This window comes from Felis catus, chromosome A2 (genome assembly GCF_018350175.1).
Source record: "Felis catus isolate Fca126 chromosome A2, F.catus_Fca126_mat1.0, whole genome shotgun sequence".
Taxonomy (NCBI): domain Eukaryota; kingdom Metazoa; phylum Chordata; class Mammalia; order Carnivora; family Felidae; genus Felis; species Felis catus.
The window spans coordinates 165,983,709-166,007,763 of record NC_058369.1 but is presented as its reverse complement, the minus strand read 5'-3'; the positions used below and the strand labels follow the sequence as shown (position 1 = coordinate 166,007,763).

Genomic DNA, 24,055 nt, shown 5'->3' with positions numbered 1-24,055 from the left:
CAAGTACATGCAGCTTCCAGGAAGTGTCCTAGAATGGAGTCAGTCTCCTCTTCTTCCCTTTGTTCTCTCCTGCTAGCTGAAAATTCTGTCCACCAAGGACTGTGAGGCAGAGGCCACCAGGCTGAAAAGCAAGATGGTGGGCCTGGGTCCCCAACTCTGTGGGCATCTGCCTGGGGGCCCGGGATGTGAGTCAGAGAATAAGTTCTACTTTGTAAAAGCCCTTGTTATTTTGGGTTTTCTATCTCCCTGGGTCTGACCAAATCATTCCTAATACATCTAGTTCCAGATGCATCTTAGAAATATACACTTTTATAAGCTTTCCAGATGTTTTCAAACTAAACCAAAGACTGAGAAGTGGCCTCGCTAACCGCCCAGTGTCTGCATCTCAATGAACCGTACTCTGATTGTGTGGGCGGCCCACGGCTCTCAGAACGAGCACCGGGTTGCTAGCTGACCACGGCACCTCACCTAGCCCCCAGGACCTGATCACACATACACTGCACACACGTGTAGCGGGTAGGGCTCTCGGGCTCTGAGCACTGTGGTCCCTGATGAACGCTCCTTCTGACCAAGAGCTGGGTCTACGATCTGAAGACACTAATGAGGTCCTTTGAGGAATTATTTGGGACCAATTTAACTGTATGTTGATAGTAAAAACAAAAACAAAAACAAAAACAAAAGCACAAACTTCACAATAATAAATCTGACCAAAGAACAGCCTGGAGAAGCCAGATTGCATTACGTCTCCAACAGCTCAGGGAGGGAATGGAAAACAATAAATTAGAAAGCGCAGAAGTAATGAAGAGTACAGAGGAAAAACATCTTTGGAGTGAAACCGATTCAGATTCCGTAGCCACATAGCTAAGTGGGGTATGGGCGAAGGCGCTGAGGTCCAGCCCCCCTCTCTCTCCAGCATTGCCCTGCTGGGGATCACTGCTAGCTCACATCCTGCTAGAGAAAAGTCCTGCAGAGAAAGTCTTTTCTCCCCGTAGGACTCCACTGCCGATTCTGGGGGCCGACCCCAAGGCGCTCTGTTTCCCCTTATGCTGATGGCGGTTTGCCCCTCCACTCACTGTGTCGTGCCTTTCCACTCCAAAGGCACAACTTAGAACTTCCGTATTGATTTTATCCAACCTGGGGGCTTATTTTCAGAATCAGACCTGCAACTGTCTTGTTATTCAAAGTCCTGTTTTGCAGGGATGCTCTGGGCAAGGGCTCCGACAGGCCAGCTGCGGCCAGGCTGGCACAGAACGAGGCAGGAGGGAGCCTTCTGGGCCAATCCTTGTCAGAGAGGCCCTCTGCCACCTCCCACTCGCTCAGAGCGGCCTCTTCCCCAGGGCCGCCCATCTGTGCATCACGAAGGCTGAGCCAGAAGCTGAGCTCAAGTTCTGTGCCGAGCAGTTGGAGGGAGACTCAGTCCTCACGGAGAGGAGCCCAGCGGCTTCTCTGCAGCTCCCTGATGTGGCCACACGCACCTGGCTGGGACCTCAGCGCACTGATCTGTCCTGCCTCTGATGGCCCTGCCTTCTCGGGCTGGGCTCCATCGCTAAATGCCAGGGCACCTGTGCCAGGTGAGTCTCGCTGGGAGACGGTGCTGTGGGCACGGGAGCCCGTGTCGAGTGGAGGAGAGCACAGGGGCTCCTTCTCACAGCGACACATTCCTAAGAAGCGTCCACATGGCCGGGCTGGTCCTCAAAATCTTCCCTCCTTTTCCGCATCTTGTCTCTCCCTCCCTCCACCCTCCCCCATCTGTTTCTCTCTTGCATTTCCTGGAAAATGTGCTCACCTTCGTTTTTAAGCCTTTCTGTCCAGTTTTCATTTCTGTCATCTTCTTAATTTCTAGGAGCTTTTTGCTTTGAAATGTACAGAACATTACTGTGTTGTCTCACGAGAGCAATGTATCATCTCTCTGAGGATGCTGGCAGGAGGCTCTGTCCCCATGTTTTCTTCTCCTCGCACGAAGACTTTCACATCCACTCCTGACCAGTCATCCACACTTCACCGGATCAGGGGCTGATGAGCTGACGGGCAGTTCTGAAGAGCGGAAGAAGCGTTTCCTGGCCCATCCCGTCCCTGTTGTCAGGGTCTCGTGGGGACGACCCGCGGGCCCCCACCCTGGGGGGCAAGTGCGGCCGCTGCACGTCTAAGAGGAAGACGGGGGAGAGGGTTCTTGCCGCCTGCCACACACAACACTCCGTCCTCGATCCAGACCTTACACTGCTCCCCGTGTTCCTCTGCCTGAGGCCTCTGTTCTGTCCTCTCCAGGAAAGAAACCCCTCGTCTCCTGAGGACCTATGGAGAGGAACTTGGGGTTCTGAGGGCTTCATAATTCCCAATCTTTCTTGTTTCTCTTCCACACCCCTTCCCCAGCCTCTCATCAGGGGTGATGTTCTAAAGATCGGATCCATCAGAACAGAAGCCACAGCCAACCAGGACAAATGGCCCTGGTGGGGGGCGGGGGGCAAGTTGAACACCGCCTGTGCTGCGGGTGCCGAGGGCCTTGGGGTCCTCAGAAGCCAGGTCGGGCCTGTCCTGGGAATTGGCTGCCTTGCGTTGGCTTAGCGCGGTTCCCCCTTCCTCTGTGTTCCAACTCAAAGTTTGGTTTCCTCCTCATCTTCTCTGCTCCCCAGACCACTTTCTGTTGTATGGGTGGGGGTCTGAGGGCATCTGAAAGTGGTAGAGGCAGCTGTGCTGTCTTTGCCCGGAGCTCCTCACCCCTTCTTCCAGAAACTGCTTGTCAAGTCGTAGTAAGCATCAAGCCTGTGGGAAAGGCTCTGTCACCCAGGGAAGTGACCCGTGCTGTGCTCAAAAGCTTATTGTGAACCCGTCGTGTGCTATGGGCCCAGGGGAGGGCTACAGCGGGGGGAGCTGACCCGCCTGGGGAGGTCAGGCAAGGCTTCCTGGGGGAAGCCGCGATCTAGGGGAGATGCAAATGGCGAGTAATGATTCTCAACGCTGTGATCCCTGGCGGTGTGTGGGTGGAGGAGTGGGGTCTGGGAGGACAGCCTTCAAGGCAGAGGGACGAGCCTGTGGAAGGGCCACAGGGTGCGGGGGACTGTGGTCAGCACAAGGCTGAAGGCAGTGCTGTGGGGATGGAGAGGGAAGGGGACAGGGGAGAGTGGGCCTCAGATGAGACTGCTTCCAGTGTGGAGATATGGGCACCTGACGGGCACCCGTCAGCCAGCTGTGCTACAGCAGCCATGGGGTATGGCGTGCACGCGGGGCCCTTCTGTGCCCTCCACCTTCCTACGTGCCCACCTGGCATGGCATCAGAGCCTCCTATCCTCACACCTGATGCCTACAGACCAGGAACCTTATGCCTCTTGTACCTTTGTATTTATATTTGCACCTGCCTCACCATGGGCTTTTATAAACGGCAGCCTCATGTTTCTGTTCTGTTTGTATTTATATGTGGTCAGATGTAAAGAATAAGCTTTTTGCAGGCAAATGCTTATTTATTCTGTGCTCTGTGGTGCCAGGGACAGATGTATAGTAAAAACATGCATCTTCAGTGCGGGATGGCTGAAAACACCGCTTCTTAAACTCTGAGAACGGGGCTACACGCGTGCTTACCAGGTTCTTCGTCATTACTCTTACTTTAAATATCACGCATCTTGATTCGCAGGATTCATAAAGCTTCTCACATGATAACTGGTCTATGCGGTGGCTTCCCCAACCAAGTAGGAAACGTGACGTTGGAAAGATCGCCCCTTTTTTCTGTAATCCATACGCAGTGCCAAGTATTCTGTGAGTGTACATGCATTGACTGATTAAGGATGCATAATTAACTAGTCGCTGTTAATCTCCTAAACCCCTCCCGGGACGTATGATTTCTGTCGTTCGTCTCCATGCGCGCACAAGATCATCATACTTCCGGAGACCACGAGATTGGCTGCTTCCTTTGCTATGTTGTGCAAAACCTCCTTTGAATTTACAAAACAATCTTGAAGGATGATTAAAGAGTGATGTTAGAAATTGGCAAGAACTTAAAACGGCAACAGGGTCACATCGACGCCAGCAAAACTGTTTATCATTTACCTCTGGATCTTGTATGGGAAGTGTTTCTTCAACAGAGACCAGGTGGGAATAAAGCACATGGCCTCACAAGGATGGAGAGAAACGGGGCTCACCTGTGCTCAGCGACCCATCATTCCCTATAATTAGTACTGATGTTTCTTAGTTATAACACAACCGAGTCTACGAACGCTACAAATCTCATTACTGAACGCCTTTTGTCAGTCCATCTCCTGGAGCATCGCTTTTATTCCTTGAGACCTTAGTCCTATTAGTTCAGATTCTTTGGAGACACTTGCTTTCTCTTCTCATGACTTTAACTTTGAGCTTACTTCTTTAGTATAGCTATCTTCCCCTTGGCCATCTTGGAGGTGGTGTTGACACGAGTGCTGGTGATGGCGGCCGCTCACCTGCAGAGGGCAGCAGCGAGTTAACCCCAGGACCACACTGCCTGGCTGTGATGCTGGGTCTGCCACTGGCCAGCTGGGCATCTTTCCTTCCCCATACCTGGTTTTTCAAACGTAAAGGGGGCTGTGATAGTCATTACATCATAGGCAAATTTTAAGCTGTCAAGGAGGGATATACACAAAGTGCTCAGAACATTGTCTGACAGAAACCTCTATCCAAGGTTTTTTAGCCATTTTTTAGCCATTTTTTTGGTTATGATTAAATAAAATTTCCGGGGTCAACAAATAACTTTTTGAAAACATAGCTCCTTAAATAATCCAATTTGTTGGTAGACAAAAAGAAAAACACCTTGAAAACAATCTGGACAAATCTTTACATCAATTAGCATTTCCCTCATCTAAAAGCACCCTTTTTTACATTCGGTGGGTCACTGTCATAGACCTGCAGGGATCGGTTAGAGCCTATGAATTCCTGAGCAGATCATGTTAAGGCCCTCTGGAGCATCTGTCCCAGAATCTCTATCTGACCCCATTTATTGAGGAATCCCTTAAGTTGGATGGAGAAGAATGTTTTTGCCACGTTTTTTCTTTATGAAAATACTTCACATATCATTTCACTTGTAGAGACTACTGTATGGATGGCAACAACCTTTCCACAGCTCTGGCTTCTCATGACAAATTTATGACTTGGAGGTATTTTCAGGCTGACTTTAATGGGGTAGGGGTGGACGAGGGGGAGAAAGTGCTAGACTTAAATTAGGAAGTTTTGTTTTTAGGATTCTCCTCCTCCCCCCAAATAAACACACACACACATGCACACACATGCACACACTCATCACTCTTCTCCATGGACTGAAAAAACATTTTTTACCCAAGAGCGGGTGCTCTGTCTTGTGACAAAGAGTATCTTTTCCATTGCAATGCTATTTAGTGGCCGGGATTACATTGGTAACAAGTCCCTAGGGGACAATGTGATGTAACTTGTCAATTATTGTTTGGTCCGCATGAAGATGATAAGGGCATCTGGGAACTCAGAATAATGACAAGATCACTTTCACAGAAAACCTGTCTCTGTCTGGGTCCAAATTCATGCCCAAAATAGCAACGGGGGCCATAGAGCCAAGGGACCCGGATTAGCGTCATGCTGTGGATGAAATAGGCGTCTTGCCATGAACAAGGAGCTGGCGGTGGTGGAAGGCACCTGAACTCTGGAAATAAACATTTCCCATGACGAAAAACCACATGTTTGGCACCAATGAAGTGCTCAGGATGAAAAGGTAGAAGTCAGGCCTCATCACTACCCATAACACTGACACCATCATCGACCACGAGGCCTGCACACACTGGTCATCACTGGGGGGGGGGGGGGCAATGGTTCTCTGTCAAGGACATCTTGCTTTCCTATTTTTTAGTTGACTTTGGTTATATGAATTTTGTGCAATGTTTATTTATTTTGAGAGAGACAGAGGAGAGAGAGCACGAGCAGGGGAGGGGCAGAGAGAGAGAATCTCAAGAAGGCTGTCGGCACAGAGCCTACCTCGGGGCTTGATCTCACAAACCGTGAGATCATGACCTGAGCTGATATCAAGGGTCAGATGCTAAATCGACAGAGCCACCCAGGCACCCCTGGTTATACAAATTTTTACGGCCTTTCTGTAAGGCACATGTGTTACCGGGTTAATAAGGAAATAACAGGACGTAATACCCTTTCCCATCTCCGTACCCAAAACACTCAGTGTGTTTTACGAAGGCAGCTGAAATAAACCGAGCTAAGCCAGCCAGTGAAGGAAATCAGACGAGGCACCGGTAAGGTTGGAACATCCTCCAGGACATAGCTGCCTGGACCACCCTTCTTGGAGAGGCTGCTACAGGGTGGGGCCTGGGCTGTGTTCAGATGCCTGATGTGTTCAGTGTGTGAATTCATACCGATCTCTTAGGACAAGTTGCACCTTGGCCAAATTCATAAGAATCGAAATAACCAAAAAGGAGAATTTGTTAATTTTTGATGAGAAACAGAGCAGGCCAGTTGGCTAGAGGCTCATGTTAATGAATCCGTTGTGTGAGACTGTAATCAGAAGGTAGCTGGGAAGCTGGACACAGTGGGCAGACAGCTTGAAGTGCCCCCATATGGTGAGCTTTTCATCCAGCAGTGTGGGTACACACTGTCTTTTTTTTTTTAATGCTTCTCCGGGCTTCTCTGTCTGCGTACTGACCTTTCTATTCACCCAGACTTTCTTCAGGAGGGTTCAATACATGCGGTCAGATTTCTTGCCTACAACATCATCCTGACTGAGTTCTCGGCCAGGTCAGGTTTCCCAGCCACATGATTTCAGATGAACACCTAGACTGTGTCCACAGGGACCCCGGCACTCAGAGCCCCTGGATTTCAGTAACTCTGAAGGGGCAACCTTTCCCCCTTCATCTCGGGGTTCTTGCGGGGGCAATGGAGGATGGTTCCTTTTAAGCTCAACACCGGTAAGTATGAATTTTAATGCAAATATATTTGTGTAACCTCTGTCTTTCCCCAGTCGCATGATGAATTCTGACAACCCTCCTGAGCAGCTACCTCTAGCTGTATTTTAGGAACAAGGAGAAGGAGGGCAGTTACACAGGAGGGCGGGTTGGCAGGAAGACCCAGGTCCTCGGCCTTCACCCCGGGTCCAGCAAGAGCACCTCCACCGAGGAGTGCAGCTCTCCACTTCCTCACGGGACAGAGACCCCCGGGGGGGGGGACTTTCTACCAAGGAGTGGCACCTCACTACTTCCAAACCACCAAGAGCCCCTCCTCCAGCTCTCTTGCCAGTTAACAGGCTGTTTGATTTGCCAAGCCGGGGTCGCGCAGGTTGACTGGAGCAGGGATCGCCGGGAGCTGTGGTCCTAAACAGGTGGTCTGAGACCACACAGGGTCCTCTAGGTATCTTCCCGCCTGGCCTCGCAGAATGGCTATATGTACTATATAATGCTGCATAATTTTATTTTGATAGGGGTCAATTATTTACTTCAGAGAGCTTTCATTTGTCCTATCCAAACGGGAAAACAGCACCAATGTTAGCTATTGCTCTCTGATGCCGAACAGAACATAAAGCAGTCACAGTGTTTCATGACACCGCTGTTCATAGGACATGCACAAGCACTCCCTGAGCAGTGGCACCGGGTGAAGTCACCAGCTTGGGCTTATCAGATAACACTGGTCGCTGGGTCATCCCCAATCTGACAGTTATTCAATACGGTCCTTACTACGAGCTTCCCGTCACACTCCACACAGGGAGCAGAAAAGAACCTACATAAGATGAGCTCCGTTCCACTCAGTCCGTAATTTGGCTGGAGTCTCGCTGGGTTGAAACGCAGGGGAAGGTGGCGTCACAAAGAGCACGCCACGCTTGGAGCCCGGACAACTGAGTTAAAACCACGCCGACCACTAACTGTGAGGTCCTGAGCAAGCTGCTTCAATGGGGAGTCTCAGGGTTCTCCTCTCGGAAGTGGGGATATGACCGGCACCCCATCATTGTTGATAAACACTTGTGTATGCGTTTGTACATGCATTCGTTCATTTAGTCCCTCACTCATAAGCGCAATCAAGGAGAAGGGGGCAGAAAGAAGTGTGGGCCGATGTGGGTGTAAAGTCCTGCACAGAGTAAAGAAAGAAGCAGGCAGGTGACAGGAACCCAGAAAGTGCGATGAAGGTGTGACTTCTCCCTGGAGCAAAGGGCATGTCCTGGGAAGAATGGTGTGGAAGAAACGGACTGGGACAGAGTGGATGGAGCCCTGGAGGCTGATGGCGTCTGGACATCAGGTAGTAGGTAAGCAGGGATTCCTGTGCTCTGGGACAGGAAGAGGAATGAAGAACAGGTAAGAGGGCTGCCCTCGTGGCTGTACCAGAAGGAGGCAGACCGGGGGCTGGGGGTGATGCCCGTCTGGCTAAGGACACTCAGATGCTGCCCAGGGGAGCGGGCTGGGTCCCCAGCAGGACGCTCACAGATAGCTTCTGTTCTGGGTGAGAAACCCCAGTTCTGATACCCACGACCATTAAAGGCATGGCTCGCATCAGCCCTGGATGTGGATTTTTTCCTCCCCTTTTAGAAATGGTACCTGGGGCGCCTGGGTGGCTCAGTCAGTTGGGCGTCCGACTTCGGCTCAGGTCATGATCTCGCGGTCTGTGGGTTCAAGCCTCGCGTCGGGCTCTGTGCTGACGGCTCAGAGCCTGCAGCCTGTTTCAGATTCTGTGTCTCCCTCTTTATCTGACCCTCCCCTGTTCATGCTTTCTCTCTCTCTGTCTCAAAAATAAATAAATGTTAAAAAAACAAAGAAGAAAGAAATGGTACCTTACACTCCATTTTGGCTGATTATGTCGGGAGCTTCGGCGAAGTGTGTGTTCGCCCTGCCCTGAAAGCCGCTCCAAGCATTTCAAAAAGTCAGTAGAAATTCACATTAGGGCCATGATGTGATGACTCTGGGTCAAGATGCTCAGAAATGTAAAAACTTGACCTTCACATTAGTAATTGGGAGCGGGCTGTCCAAACTCCTGTGTTTATGAAAGAGGTTGGCTCTCCAAGTGCTCCAACCTTCCCCTATAGTTTGGGCACCTGCATCCATCTTGCTGGATGCAGAAAACAGAGAGCTACAGGCTAGGGCTAAATTAAATTCCAGTCCAGACAGGCAATAGCATCTGTTTTGCAAGGCTTCTTCTTAATCTGGGCATTTGGCCCATGGCACCATGTCGACCTTGCTCCTGTGAGCCTGCCAACTGAGCTGAATCCTGAGCTGAGTCAAATACATGCTCTGGGTTGGGGGCACCTTGCATACCAATCACCCCCCAGGGCAGGCCAGCACTGCCTGCCTGCCTTTTTTGCAGTATTATAGTCAAGATGCAATAAAAGAATGGACAGGAAGGTCTGAAAAAGCCTACAGTGCCCTCTCAGCAGAATGGCCTTTGCTGGTGCTGGATGGGAGCTCCGGTGTCAGAAAACAGGTCCCCAACACAGTCACCAGGCTGTCCAGGTGTTAAGGGTCCTATACACTGCTTTTCAGCTGTGAAGCAACAGGCCCACCCAGGACAAGACCAAATCACCAGGACAGTTTTGGATCTCATCCTTCCTTGGTCCTTCCTCTAAGAAGGGTGGTTCTTGAAAAGAAATCCTTTCCCAGAAATCTGTCCAGGAAGTGAGGGATCTCAAGGGCCTGGAACTTTCCCAATGGCTCCTGAGGTTTACGCCCAGGGGCTTATGCAGATAACAGCCTCTTCATGAGGGTCTGCTCTGCCTCCCACCTCTGACCTCCTACGGTGCCCACCACACACTTCCCCATGGACCTGTCATTCATAGAGTGCTCCAAAGACAGCAGTTGTGGGGACGAGAAATGTGCAGTCAGGTTGGACAGCCAACCCTGCAGTGCCCACATCGGGGCAGGGAGAGCTCGGGGACAGGAGCCTATGTAGGCACATCTGGCCAGTCACGTGCAGGGATGGGGTGAAGGACAGGTAATGAACCTAAAAGGGGAGGGTCTAAACCGCACAGCCACTGTGGATAATAATTCAGTGATTTTTTTTTTTTATTGAGTTAAACATACGTTTACTGTGCAAATCAGCAATTCTCCTTCTAGGTATTTACTCAGGAGAAATGAAAACCCACCTCCATATGCTATTCTGTATGCAAAAATTCACAGCAGCTTTATCCAAAAAAGCCCCAGGCTGGAAACAACTGAAATGTCAAATGGTGAACATGTAAACAAATTACGGTGTATCCATACAATGGGCCAGGTCTCAGCAATAAAAAGTATGAAACGCAGACACAGGCAATAATGTGGGGGAACTTTGACGGTAGTCACGCTAACAAAGAAGCCAGCCACACAGACGATGTGAGTATGACTCCACTTGCAAGACATTCTAGAAAAGGCAAGACCACGGGGACGGACCCCATGTCACTGGCTGTCGGGGACAACCACAGCGGGTGAAAGTGGTGCACGATGGGATTCTCTCTGTCTTGGTGTCGAGATGCTCCCCTGATGGCACCATTAGTCAAAACTTCCTGAAAACTTACAATTAAAACTGTATGTTTTATTATTTTTTTTTAATTTTCAAATGTTCTTATTTAATTTTTGAAAGAGAGACAGAGCACGAGTGGAGAAGGGCAGAGAGAGAGGGAGACACAGAATCCGAAGCAGGCTCCAGGCTCCGAGCTGTCAGCACAGAGCCTGACGCGGGGCTTGAACTCAAGAACTATGAGATCATGACCTGAGCCGAAGTCGGACGCTTAGCTGACTGAGCCACTCAGGTGCCCCCCCAAACCGTGAGTTTTATTATAGGTCAGTTATGCTCCAATGAGCCTGCGATTATACACATGTGACCTCTGCATACCCGCCTTTCACAAGCCTGTCCACCCCCATCGTCCCCTCCCGCCGTCCTCCAGAGCCGCTTTCCTGGTCAAGGGTGCTGTGAAGTTCAACCTGAGTCAATGTCACCAAGGTAAACAGTTGAGGGCTCGGTGTCCAGCCCTCTGTAGGCATAGTCCGGAGCACAGAGACGCAGAAAGGTGACATAAAAACAATACAAAATCAATGAGGCAGCAAGGGGTACGCATGGCCTTTCCATCATCCGCCCTGAGGCTAGCACGGTTTTGGTACACGCTGGCTGCTCCATTATGTCCGCAGCAGGAATGAAGGCACGGTACACGCTACAAGCACCTGGCAGGTCCAGCCGTCCAGGGGTGTCTGCTCCGTGCCCGGCACTTCTCTTCAGGAAAAGGTCCGTGAGCAGGAAGAGGGCTGACCCCGGGGATGTGGACAGCTCCTCAGGTGACCGACCCTCACACCCGACGGAAAGGGCTCAGCAGGCAAGCCTCTAATTTCACGCGACTTAGACCGTGGAGGGGGAGTGTGTACAGCACAGACCAAAATGCATGAATCCGAATGGGCGGCTCACTGCTGATCCCACTCGGTGGAGCCCATGGCAAGCTCCCGCACTGGCAGGACACGGGGCACACAGAAGCACCAGGGACCGTGCCCCTGGCTGGGGACGAACCCAGGCGACCAACAGCAGGCCCTGTGTCACCTCTGTGGTTTGGACCTCCATACTAAGGAGCCTCTCCTGAATATCACTAAACAAATCGCCCCCATCACCATTAATCTGAGGCCGGCTGTGCTCTCTGAGCTTGTCAAGAGGACAAGGAAATGAACGTTTCAGGGGAAACTTCAGTCACTTGTTTCAGCTCCAACTACATTTAGTGATGACAGCAAGAGACGGCGGGGCAGGCCTGGCTGATCCCAGAGCCGGGCCCCGTCGTCAGAGACTCATTTGCTTGACGGGGGTGGGGCCCGGCACGCATCTTCTTCCGAGTCAACACTGCTCAATCACTGAATTCATTTCCTCCCACCGTTGGCCAGCATCGAAGGAATGCCTCCCACGACGGGAACAACTCAAGCGACAGGAACATGCAGCTTAGAATCAGCAAGGTCACAAGTGTGTTTTTCCCTCTTCACGTGGGCTTGTGGCGACAAATGATTTGGTGGGAAAGAATGGTTGAAACCACCTCCTTCTGGCTGTGACTGATGGCTTTTCTCCGCCAACTGGCCCAGCCCTGGTGTATGAGACCTCTGGCACCGGGGAGCGTAAGGTGTGCGGGGCACCCCCTTCTGCATAGCCACGCTGTCCTGGGGCACCAGCCCCCGTGGGTGCAGACACAGTCAAGCCCCTGCCAGAGAAACCCTTCTCTCTGAGGCCTTAGGGTGAGGGTGAGGAGTGTCAGGCAATGAATGCATATTGAAAACATTTCTGAACATTCCACTCAGAAAAAACACATATTTACAACAAGGTGAGTAGCAGTTTAATGCCAGGATGAACTGTGGTGGGAACTGGGAACTGTGGTGGGAACTCTGGGGGTTCGGGCAGTTGGCGGAGGACTCTTGGAGGAGAGGGTGTGGGTGCTGGGGCATGAAGGGTCAGAGGCTGGGGGTGCAGCCACACAGAGAGCAGGAAGTCTGGAGCACGTGTGCAGGTGAGGACCTCCAGGAGCACGCCGTCTGGGGGCAGTGCTTGGACACGCCACTGATGTGACCACTCACGGGAACATGGCATGTGTCTTCCTCCTCCCTCACTGCAGGGCAGACACATCGATGTCTGCACGCTTTCCCACAGAGCCTGGGCATAGCCCTTGACTACTCAGCTCTACCCTCAGAGCTCTAGTAAGCCATTACAATTGATCCGAGTTGACATTGAGGATGACATTTATTTTGTGCCCAAATGCAGGGGGGTTAATTAGACTTGGCCATATCACAGAAGATCTTGGTTCCTCCGTGAATAGAGCGTGTAGTGCTTTCCACACACCAAAGCAGGCATTTAAACGCCCACCTCATTATTCTAGTGTTTCCTATAACCTTTACATGAACCCTATGAGTCAGGCATTTTATTGCCATTATACATGTGGAGTAATTGTGCCCGGAGAAGCAAAGTAACTCTTCCCTGATTACACAGGTAAAGAGGCAGCCTGGGGATTTATTCCCAGATCTCTTTGACTCTAAAGTCATGTTCCCTTGAAAATGCTTGCTAAGAGTTTGTATTCTGGAGGGAGGAAGGCGGTGTGTGTGTGTGGGGGGGAGGCAGGAGAGCAAGGGAGAAGGGGGAGAAGGACCCAGACCAATTGCTAGTGTAGACCTTTAGGCTGTCCACAGTTCTGAGTATTAGTGCAGACCTGTGAGCTGTCCACGGTCCTGAATGTTAGTGTAGACCTCTGAGCTGTCCACGGTTCTGAAAATATGTGAAAGCCAGTAACGGTGTGGTGGGTTGGGGGGGGGGGGGCGGGGCGGGTGGGGAGATCTCCCCACCCCATGCCATGACAGAGACAAGCAAAGTGGTATTTTAAGGACATCACTTTCTTCTGCCTTTTGGCTTCACACTTGTACATTATACAAACAATCGTATTCATGCAATTCCTGGCAGCTGTGAGGGTAGAGCCAGTGTGTGTCTGCCTGGAAGGGCCAGCTGCAGGGCCCCTGGGGATCCATGAGAAAAGGATCAGGAAGGAAAGGTGGTGAGCCACCGAGGCACTGACATGTGCTGAGAATTCTCATCACTGCCCTTGTGAACTCACTACCTTGAATCTTCTCATGCACCAGGCTCAGCTCACAGCGGGACACAGGCTGCTGAAGACTTAATTAGAGGGACATGGAATAAACACTTGAAATATGTCTTCATTTTCCAGGAGAACACCGGCCACCCATAATCACTAGGAGTGTGGTTTCTCCACCCACTGAGCTCTGCCACGTTCCAAGCCTTTGTTACTCCCCCTAGCCAGCGTCCTGATGGAATCCATGCCCCAGATCTTCTCTCCCTTCAGTCTTCTCCACACATGCACGAAACTCACCCAAGCCTGCCATTTTCAGCACATCTGCTCTACGTAATCCCTATGTTCTTACTATGAAGACCCATCACACTAGGGTGGCATTAGGTTCCTTACACTTCAGTGCTATCCTAACACCCACCCAACCCTAACTCTACCCATGCAGAGCCTGTGTGAACATGGCCTAGGCCGGCACCCCACGAATTCCAGAAGATGCTGGCTCAGTGCAAAAGTCAAGTTGTTTAGTGACCGACCAAACCTGGAATATCTCCTCTGTCTCCAGCTACTGAAAACAACAACTCACTCAGCTGTAAGGCTCAGCATAATCCTGATGCCCACAGCTCTCTCTTCTTCTGTGCTCAGTGTTTAAAATACCCCTTTGTAGGGGCGCCTGGGTGGCGCAGTCGGTTAAGCGTCCGACTTCAGCCAGGTCACGATCTCACAATCTCGCGGCCCGTGAGTTCGAGCCCCGCGTCAGGCTCTGGGCTGATGGCTCAGAGCCTGGAGCCAGTTTCCGATTCTGTGTCTCCCTCTCTCTCTGCCCCTCCCCCGTTCATGCTCTGTCTCTCTCTGTCCCAAAAATAAATAAACGTTGAAAAAAAATTTTAAATACCCCTTTGGGCCACTTAATTACATACTGTTACAAAGTCTATATCTTTTCTTTTCAACAGGATTTTGAACTTCTTAAGGATATCAACCATGCTTTCATTACTCAACAGAGCGTCTCAATAAATACTTGCTGACTGGGGTGCCTGGGTGGCTCTGTCGGTTGAGCGTCTGACTTCAGCTCAGGTCACGATCTCACGGTTTGTGGGTTCAAGCCCCATGATGGGCTCTATGCGGACAGCTTGGAGCCTGGAGCCTGCTTCGGATTCTGTGTCTCCCTCTCTCTCTGCCCCTCCCCTGCTCATACTCTGTCTCTCTCTCAAAATAAACATTAAAACATTAAAAAAATAAATACTGACTTATATCATCTTGTTTGTTTCCACTGGAGGCAAAACCTGAATGCCTTACAAATTAATTGTGACAGGTCAGATTTAGATGTTATGGAAAAGAATTTACTGAGCATGGAGAATTATAGATAGCTGAGGCTACAAACATCTCCTTTAAGAGAGAAATTATAATTACCTGAGTGTCACAGAATAAGCCTTAGCTTTGAACAATTATTGAAGGGAATTTTATTCTTTTTAAAAAATGTTTATTTATTTATTTTGAGAGAGAGCAAGAGAGATAACAAGTGGGGAAGGGGCAGAGAGAGAGAATCCCAAACAGGCTATGCACTGTCAGTGCAGAGCCCGACATGGGGCTTGAACTCACAAACCGTGAGGTCCTGACCTGAGCCAAAGTCAAGAGTTGGACACTTGACTAACTGAACCACCAGCTGCCCCAAAGGGAATCTTACCCTTAATCAGGTGTATTATTCCTCCCCTTATAACAGAAAGGATTTCAGCTGTCCAGAAAGTAAAGTGTAATAATATTTAATCACAAGACTACATATATATATAGGTGCATGCTACAATATTAAGAAATCACATTCCCAAATGTTCACCGGAAGCAAAATTCTCTACTGTGCATTTTGGATATATCGCTCCACTTAATTGTTACAATGTGTCTATGAGAGGAACACTATTATATCATCTTTTTAAAAATATGGAAACAGATCTGTAGAAGTATGACAATGATCAAGGTCAGTGGTGGATTGAAGATTCAGATTCACACCCTTGGGACCACAGAGCTGAAGTTAATTCCCACATCATGCTGTGGGCAACATACACTGTGTGTAGGTTTTCATCCCAGATGTCCAGTTACTAAATAAATGCAATGCCTTCTGTATCCCAGCCCATGAAGTTAGAGAGTAAGTCTGGGCAGAAAGACCTACATCTCAGTTTACAGTTTTTAGATACAGAATGTGACTTCACAGGTCAATTAGAATTCCAAAGGAGTGCAATTTCTGTATACTTATGTTTGGTGCCTAAAAAATACCAGTCAACGAGCTAACTTTGGGCAACAAAATCCACAGAAGATGGCCTGGCATGTAAACAAAGCTACGCTCACATATTTCTTGGTGTCTGTTCTATTATTACTTTGTTTGCCAGACCCCAAATGCCAAGGCCACCCAATTAAGAGATATGCTGAATTTTTCTTAAAACTGATTTAGGTTATAAAGGGGATACTTTTCACTAGTCCATATGATTTTCAGGATGATGCTAGTAAATATAAGAAATTGTAGTCATACAGAAATAAATTCTTCCTTTTACAAGAGCCCTCAAGCCAAAGAAAAAAACTAATCCAAGAAAAAAGTCATATCAGGAAAATGTCAAGAAGCAGCCAAGTCTACAAAAATAAATACTTCTATGAAAACATATGATGGATCCTTAATAGAGAACATTGAGCCAGGGCGATAATCTCTATTACAGAAGATTGTTTTATTTTGCTGACTTTCCGATACACAAACTTAGTGAAACATTTTATGTCAAGAATGACTAGCTTTAAGTCTGGGTTAACAAACAAATTTGTGTAAAAGATACCTGTTTAAGAATACGCTTTTTGATCTATCCGTAGATAGGTCCACAGGGTGTGGAAGATGAACAGATTTTCCCTTAGGTTTTAGATCTTTGAGTAGATGAAAATACTGCTGCCCTGGGATTCTCGCTGCAGCTCTAGCCAGTATGTGCAAAGGACCGGACCCAGCTCCTGCTACAGACAGAGGTTCGAACTGTGATGGGGCATGCGGGTGCACGGGACAGGGAAGGCCTCTTTCTGGCTTGTGAGTGACACAGAAAAACAAGTAGACCCTCCCCTAATTCTTCTGCCTCTGGCAAAAAGGAAGGAAACCACAATTCAGAAGGCATTGACAAATTAATTCGACCCTTCTCTGTGACTGGTTGGCCAGCCTGAAGCCAGGACAAAATTCAAGTTACAAATGACAGGTAATCCCATCCTGCAGACTGCATGGCCTCTGGCTTCCAGTGAAGTGTTTAGAGGAGAAGCAGAGAGAGGGAAGTGAGAATTTGTGGCCAAGTACAGATCTGTGTCTTCAGAAGCACCAAGGAGAAGCTCCTTGTTTTTTTGCATGATGAGTAATGCAAATCTAAATAATTTAATACAAGCTTATTTTTGTTTTATTAAACATTTTTTAACATTTATTTTTGAGAGAGAGAGAGAGAGAGAGAGAGCAAGTGGGGGAGGGGTGGGGTGGGATATGCAGAATCTGAAGCAGGCTCCGGGCTCTGAGCTGGAAGCACAGAGCCCGACTCGGGGCTCCAACCCACACACTGCGAGATCATGACCTGAGCCAAAGTCAGACGCTCAACTGACTGAGTCACCCAGATGCCTGCTTATTTTTGTTTTAAAACCATAATTGTGCTTTCCTTTCTACCCCAAACCCACCTAAGGTACAAGCCTTGGAAGGCGGGCTGTATCTTTTCCTGCCACCTAGTGGCTTCATCACCTGCACAGGCAGTGGACTTGAGGCATCGCTAAGGTTGCAAAGACTTGAGGCCTGAGGGCTCATCCGGTTCAGAAATCCACTGTCTCACTAATACAAATGAGGTGCCAACACTATTTAGAATTAATTAATTGATTCATTTTCCACAAATGATCTTATGACAAAGAGGAAGAGGTGGGCGGGCAAACAATGCAAGGTTTGGAGATGCTGCAGTTCATCTGGGTGATGGGCTGGGCCACCGACTTCCTCATCCACCAGGGTTCTCTTCCAGTAAATGTAACAAGGAATCGGCTACATCTACCAATCATACAGAGGTGCTTAGGGAAAATAAACTAGCACCACTAAAGATCCAATATTTGCAGTTGTAATATAACTCAAGGGGGTTGTCTTGATGGCTTGGGGGTCTGGAGTCAGCCAGGCTGGCACTGAATCCCAGCTCGACTGTACGTGAGCTAGGAGATGCTGGGAAGTTACTTGATGTTCCAGGTCTCACTGTAAGTGGGGTCTCACTTTTCTTGGGGCTCCTGGGTGGCTCTCTAGGTTGATGTCTGACTGTTGCTTTCAGTTTCGGTCATGATCCCAGGGTCATGGGATCAAGCCCCACATTGGGCGGGGAGCCTACTTGGGATTCTCTCTCTCTCTCTCTCTCTCTCTCTCTCTTTCTTTCTCTGCCCTTTTCTCTCCTCTCTCTCAAAAAAAAGTGCTTTTCTTGCAGGCTGTTGTGTTAGAGTAAAGGTGCACAGAAGTCAATCTATAAACGACAGCAATTATTATTACTGTGATTATTTTTAAAATATTGAAGACAGTACATTATGTGTTGACAATCTCTACGGGGGGTATCATCATCATCAACACAAAACAAAGTCACCAACGTGAAACAAAGTCATCAACACAGACTATCTCCTCCTCTGGTTTGTCGCTGGTCTGGCTGAACCTTGTACAGACTCCAAATCTATTTCTAAATTCTGACCGATGCAGTAAAGTATTAACACAAAGTGTTAAGCATAAAATGCTTTTCGAGCTTTGAGTCTTACAAATTTATATAAGATGGAATGAAATATTCATCATCTATAATACATTCTATCGTCCTACAAGGGGTACATAAATCTCATGGCATAATTACACCCTTGACTACTGTGACCTTTGAAGATGCACATCTGCTTGGAAAAATGCTAGAATAATTCCTCCTCAGTGGAAAACATCTGAGTTTATCTTTAAAATAGGCTTTAAATGAAAAATTCCTATACACTTAATTTTTACCACAGTGGTTCGCCTTCAGTTTCTTTGAGCTTGATTTGTCTAACAGCCCACCAGAAACTATGAATCTCACGTTGCCTCGGATCTACACACAACTCTCATTTGTCTGAAGTCCAAATGAAATTATTTTCTCCATGTTTGTTTTCCAAGGAGATGCCCACATTCTACAGAAATGGAGTAGAAAGCAAATTGGAAACATTCATGCTGTTGATTGATGCTCTCTTATGAAACTTTTCAGCAATTCCTGTGTGCTCAAGTCAGGAAAATTAGGATGCCTCCCCTACATATTCAGAGGCAATGCACGCAACATGGGCAGCAGCACAGTTCAATTTCTTTGAACACTTCCTGAGCCCCTCCCCTTTCCCAAGCACAGCGAGAGGAGCCCTGGAGGAGCGAAGGAGAGGCTGAGGCGGGGAACAAGAGTCTGGGGGCAGGTGAGGTGACGACACAGGAGGACGGAGGAAGGGAGAGAAATAAAAAGGCATCCTTGCCTCTTCTTCCTAGCTCTGGAGCTGTTTCATCATGTGTCTGACTCAACAAATGGCTTCGGCAGACTTTAACCAGTGTCCTTCCTGCCTTTGGACTCTGGAGACGAGCTCCCGATAGGGCCCCCTGTGTTGTGCGTGGGTATCAGGCATGTGCTCATGTCCCTCCTTCCCATACACTTCTGGGTCGCAAATCATGCATTTTCGAGAGACCAGGTAAGTTTAGGGGTGCCCCTCTATTTTGGATATAACCGGAACTCTTGTGGGAGTCCGAGGGCCATCCACTGTGCCTGGGAGGTTGCAAGGCACAGGGGAAAGTCCGCCCTGCACGACCTTGACATGGACCTCGGGAACCAGAGCAGGAGACAGGTGGAGTTGTCCTACGATGGGGGCTTTACAAACGGCAAGTAACTGGACTCATGTCACCCCTGAGACCCTTGATGTAGTTAGCCAGGGAGGAGCCACAGAGGCCACACATCAGGATGCTGCACTGTCAAAATCGAGCTGTCCCATAACCTGCCCTTAATTCATGAACGAAGCTACTATTCAGTGTTCTACGCCTTCTTTGTTCTGAATATTTCTCATTAAAAGAAAATGAAAGAACAATCTTACCCATGAGGAATTTTGCTCAGGACATAGTATCCAGTGTAGGAGTGTTGGTATATCTGAAACAGACACGACAGAAAACAAAAACAGAAAACAAAGCAAGCATTGAGACAAAGGCTGTGACTGTGATATTTTTCAGATCACTGTGAATCCCAAAAAAACATTAGGGGGACGAAAAGGAGTTAATCAGGAGACCCGGAGGCAACATCTTTAATTTACTTAGGAAGTTAATTTGCACATCCTGTTTATTTTACTTTTGTCATTTGCACATTGTTTACAGGGCAGCCAGAGGCTCGATATTATCCCCATAATCAGCTGGTTTTTGTGATTAAATCAGGGGCACAGATTTCCAGCTCAACTACGTGCAGTACAGAGTGAATGAGGTCACCAGAGGCAGTCAGTCAGCTGGACCCAACGGGACCGTGAGACCCTTGTAGCGTAGGACTTCCCTGTAATGACGGCACATTCCATTGTGTATCCTCAGTGAATACAGACGCCAACACAGGCTTCACTGGGCAGCCCCCTGTCCTGCTGTAGAATGTGATGTGCACCTTTCAGCTTCGGAGAGGGGTCAGCAAATTAAGAACTCAATGCAAGAGGGAGCATGGCTTTTAAAACTAAGGCAACAAGCAAAACTCTGTCTCCAAACTCCTATAACCCCAACCTGGAGCCTCTCTTAAACTCTTGAGCCAGGAGAGGATTTCCTGACCCATAAAGGCAGTGAAAGGAATGCAAGGAATGACCAAGAGAAGGGACAACACACAATGCAGGAAGTCTCGGCATTCACCTCCTGCTTTCTGGACAGAGAGCCTCCCCAGCATTGGGATATGATGGGTTACTCTGCAGGGTTGAAGCAAGGAGGTACCGTAGTCCCTTTCTTCTACCTGTGTACTTTCTGAGAGTCAACACTCTGTGTGGGTAAACGTTCAGCGACCAGCATTTAAAACCACCTTCCTAGGGGCGCTGGGCTGGCTCGGTCAGAGGGGCATGTGACTCTTGATCTTGGGGTTGTGAGTTTGAGCCCCACGTGGGGAGTAGAGATTACTTAAATAAACAAAGTGTAAAAAGAAAAAAGAAAGCACTTTTTTTTTAATGTTTATTTTCGAGACAGGGAGAGAGAGTGTGAGTGGTAGAGGGGCAGAGAGAGAGGGAGACACAGAAGCAGGTTCCAGGCTCTGAGCTGTCAGCACAGAGCCTGATGCAGGGCTTGAACCCATGAACTGCAAGATCATGACCTGAGCTGAAGTCAGACGCTCAACTGACTGAGCCCCCAGGTGCCCCACAAACCACCTTTCTAAAGATAATCGGTGAGGAATGTGCAGGCCAAGGAAGACAGATCCATCACGAAGCACATAAAGTAGAGGAATATATTGGGGTGCTGAGGACAGAGTGAGCCTGCCAAAGAGAACAGGCAGGACTGTGCTAAGCTCACCAACCCCCTGCCTTGTTGGGGTCCCTGGATTAACTTCCGGACAATCATGGTGGATTGCAGTTGCTTGGAGAAAAGGAATCCAGATACAAAAGTAAACAACAGCCTTTAAGCCCAGAAGATCTTTTGCTTCTGAAGATCCCAAGGCTCTGGCACCAGAATGATTGGATTTAGGGTGGCCTGCTGGGGACAGTGGGTGGCATCTGACTGGGAAACGTGTCCAAATACCGCTTTGGTTATGAATAAATAGCCAGCAGGCACACAACTGTGCAGGAGCACTTCACGGACCTGCGGAGCCACTGATAAGGAGCAGAGGAACCCAGCTCTGCTATTTCTGAAGTGACGCTGCTTCCCCAGGAGAGAAGGGAGGGCCGTGTCCCAAGGAGATCACTGCCCAGACAGCGCCCACCAAAGGACCCTGTGCTTTGACTACACTGCCTCTGAGCTGGATGAGCTTCCTCAGATGCAAGAACAGAAGCTCGACAGACACAATGCAATTCTCTGCAGTCACGGCACATGGGCCCTGTGCCACACGGCACTCCTAAACTCCGGAGGCACCTGCTCATTCTGTTTAATCTCACTCTATGGTCATGCTGACCCCAGGCAGGCAAAAGGTAACCTTTGTTTGCTAAGATAGGAAAGTGAGGTAGGCAAGGGCAGGGGAGAGAGGAAAAGGAGGGGGAGGGGAGGAGTGGAGGCAATAAGGAGGAGGAGGGGGAAGAAGGGGTGGAGCCTAATTCTGGGACTCTATCATATAGAGGCAGCAGAAATGATGGTATGAGACTTCAGAGACCAGGCTGTCAAAGGAATCTTGACTTCCTGCTGGCTCTCTTTCGGGTCATTGCTCTGAGGGAAGACAGCACCATGCCATTAAGAACCTTAAGCAGCCCTTGGGAGAGGTCACGTGGTGAGCAACCAAGTTTCCTCTCCAACAGATCACCAACAGCCAACGAGGAGCTGGGGCATCTTGCCAACAGCCACATGAGGGAGCTTGAACGTGCAGTCTTCGTCCCCAGTCTAGCCTTCAGATGATGCCGCCCCGGCTGACACTCATGACAGACCATGACCCAGAACCACTCAGAAGAGAAGGTCTTGGATTCCTGACCCACAGTAACTTCAAGATAATAAATGTTGGTTGTCTTAAGCTGCTCAGTTCTTATACAGCCATACAGAAGTGACAGATCTAGTTTAAATCCAGAGGAAAAAGGGTAACTATTCCATCAGATAGGTACAGACTTCTAAGTTACTGGATTCCCGCCTATAAACCTCCGGCAACTTTTAAAACAAACAGAAAAACAAATCCCTTATCAAATCAGTTTCAGTACAGAAGTGAGGGGCTGGGTAAGATCACTCGTAGGCCAAACACTTGAAGGACGTCTTTGACATTACTGTACAGGGCAGCCCAAAGTTTCAGAAGTGATGATGAGGGTGAGGCTGAGGAAGTGGAAGGTGAGTGGCTAGTGTTCATGGAGCATGTCCTACCCATCAGGTGGTGTGCCAGCCCCTCGGAATACTGAAGTCACTCAATTTCTGTGAATAGGCATTAGCACCCTATTCTGAAGACAGGAAAATCGAATCTTAAAGAATTCAAATCAAGCTCAAGCAAGGTGTGAGCTGAGGTCTGTCTCTCTCTGATCACTGTGTTGGAAACTGTCTGAACAAAGGGCATATCTCTTAACTCTCAAGTTACAAGTCCAAGTTGATGGCTGTCAACTGAAGAATCCAGGATCCCAACTGATACAACGACCATGCAAAACTTCATGGTTGAAGGACTATACCTTTTTTAAAAAAATATTTTTGAGAGAGAGAGAGAGAGAATGCCAGCAGAGGAGGGGCAGAGAGAGAGGGAGACAGAGGATCTGAAGCGAGCTCTGTGCTGATGCGGGGCTTGAACCCACAAACAGCGAGATCATAACATTAATCAGGGTCGGACTGTGACTGACTTAACCGACTGAGCCACCCAGCAGCCCCAGGACTATTTCTTTAATCCATCTGGACACGGTGATTTCCATTCACTCCCCAGTTATGCCATTCTCACACAAACACCCAAAGTTGGTCTTCACATGCCTCTTTAAACACGCCTCTGCCCCTGAAATTCAGCCCTGGGAGTATCTTCTGACTGGGACCAATGAGAAAAAAGGAGATTGAACTGAAATAACCTCATAAGGGCAATGGTAAGAAGAAAATGAGAGAATTACCCATTCTCAATTCTATGCCTGTACTGTTGGGTTAAAAGGACAAAAAAAGCATGTGTGGACAGAAAATGTGGTAAAATATCTGGAATACCAAATCACTAATTAGAAAGATGGAAACAAAAATGGGAGTGTTTGGATGGCTCAGTCAGTTAAGCATCTGACTCTCGATTTCACCTCAGGTAACGATCTCACAGTCTGCGAGTTCGAGCCCTGTGTCTGGCTCTGTGCTGATGGCATGGAGACTGCTTGGAATTCTCTCTCTCCTTCTCTCTGCCTCTCCCCTGCTCATGCTCTCATGCTCTCATTCTCTCTAAAAATAAATAGATAAAAGCAATTTTTTAAAAGAAAGGCTTTAGGGGCGCCTGGGTGGCGCAGTCGGTTGGGCGTCCGACTTCAGCCAGGTCACGATCTCGCGGTCCGTGAGTTCGAGCCCCACGTCAGGCTCTGGGCTGATGGCTCAGAGCCTGGAGCCTGTTTCCGATTCTGTGTCTCCCTCTCTCTCTGCCCCTCCCCCGTTCATGCTCTGTCTCTCTCTGTCCCAAAAATAAATAAAAAACGTTGAAAAAAAATTTAAAAGAAAGGCTCTAATTTAAAAAAAAATTGGAGAGGATGTAGGAGAGACAGGTAAAATCTGGATGTGCCAAGCATGCACGTGAACGAAGCTATCTGGGGTGAACGTTAGCACAAGTGGGACCCTTAGGAAAGAAAGTGCACTTAGGATTGAAGAGCTGCTCTCACAAAAGGATGGACGAGGGAGGGCCATGTCACAACCTTCTAAGATGGAACAATCAAATATCACTCTCTTCCACAAAGTGTTCTCTCAGCCCAGAGCCAAGAGAACCACGGGCACAAAAGAAAGCTACTCTTTAAAGAGAAAATGCCTGA

The 24,055-nt window shown here is 48.7% G+C and overlaps 1 protein-coding gene across 6 annotated transcripts in view; it reads right to left on the bottom strand.

Annotated features, from left to right (window-relative positions):
* DPP6 (dipeptidyl peptidase like 6) overlaps nt 1–24,055 on the bottom strand; it is a 949,991-nt gene that overhangs the window by 191,480 nt on the left and 734,456 nt on the right. For all 6 annotated transcript variants that reach the window (XM_045053301.1, XM_045053300.1, XM_045053302.1 and 3 more), the window contains exon 6: nt 19,553–19,605. In XM_045053301.1, the coding sequence (XP_044909236.1) occupies nt 19,553–19,605 (53 nt within the window). The remainder of the gene's footprint in view (nt 1–19,552; nt 19,606–24,055) is intronic.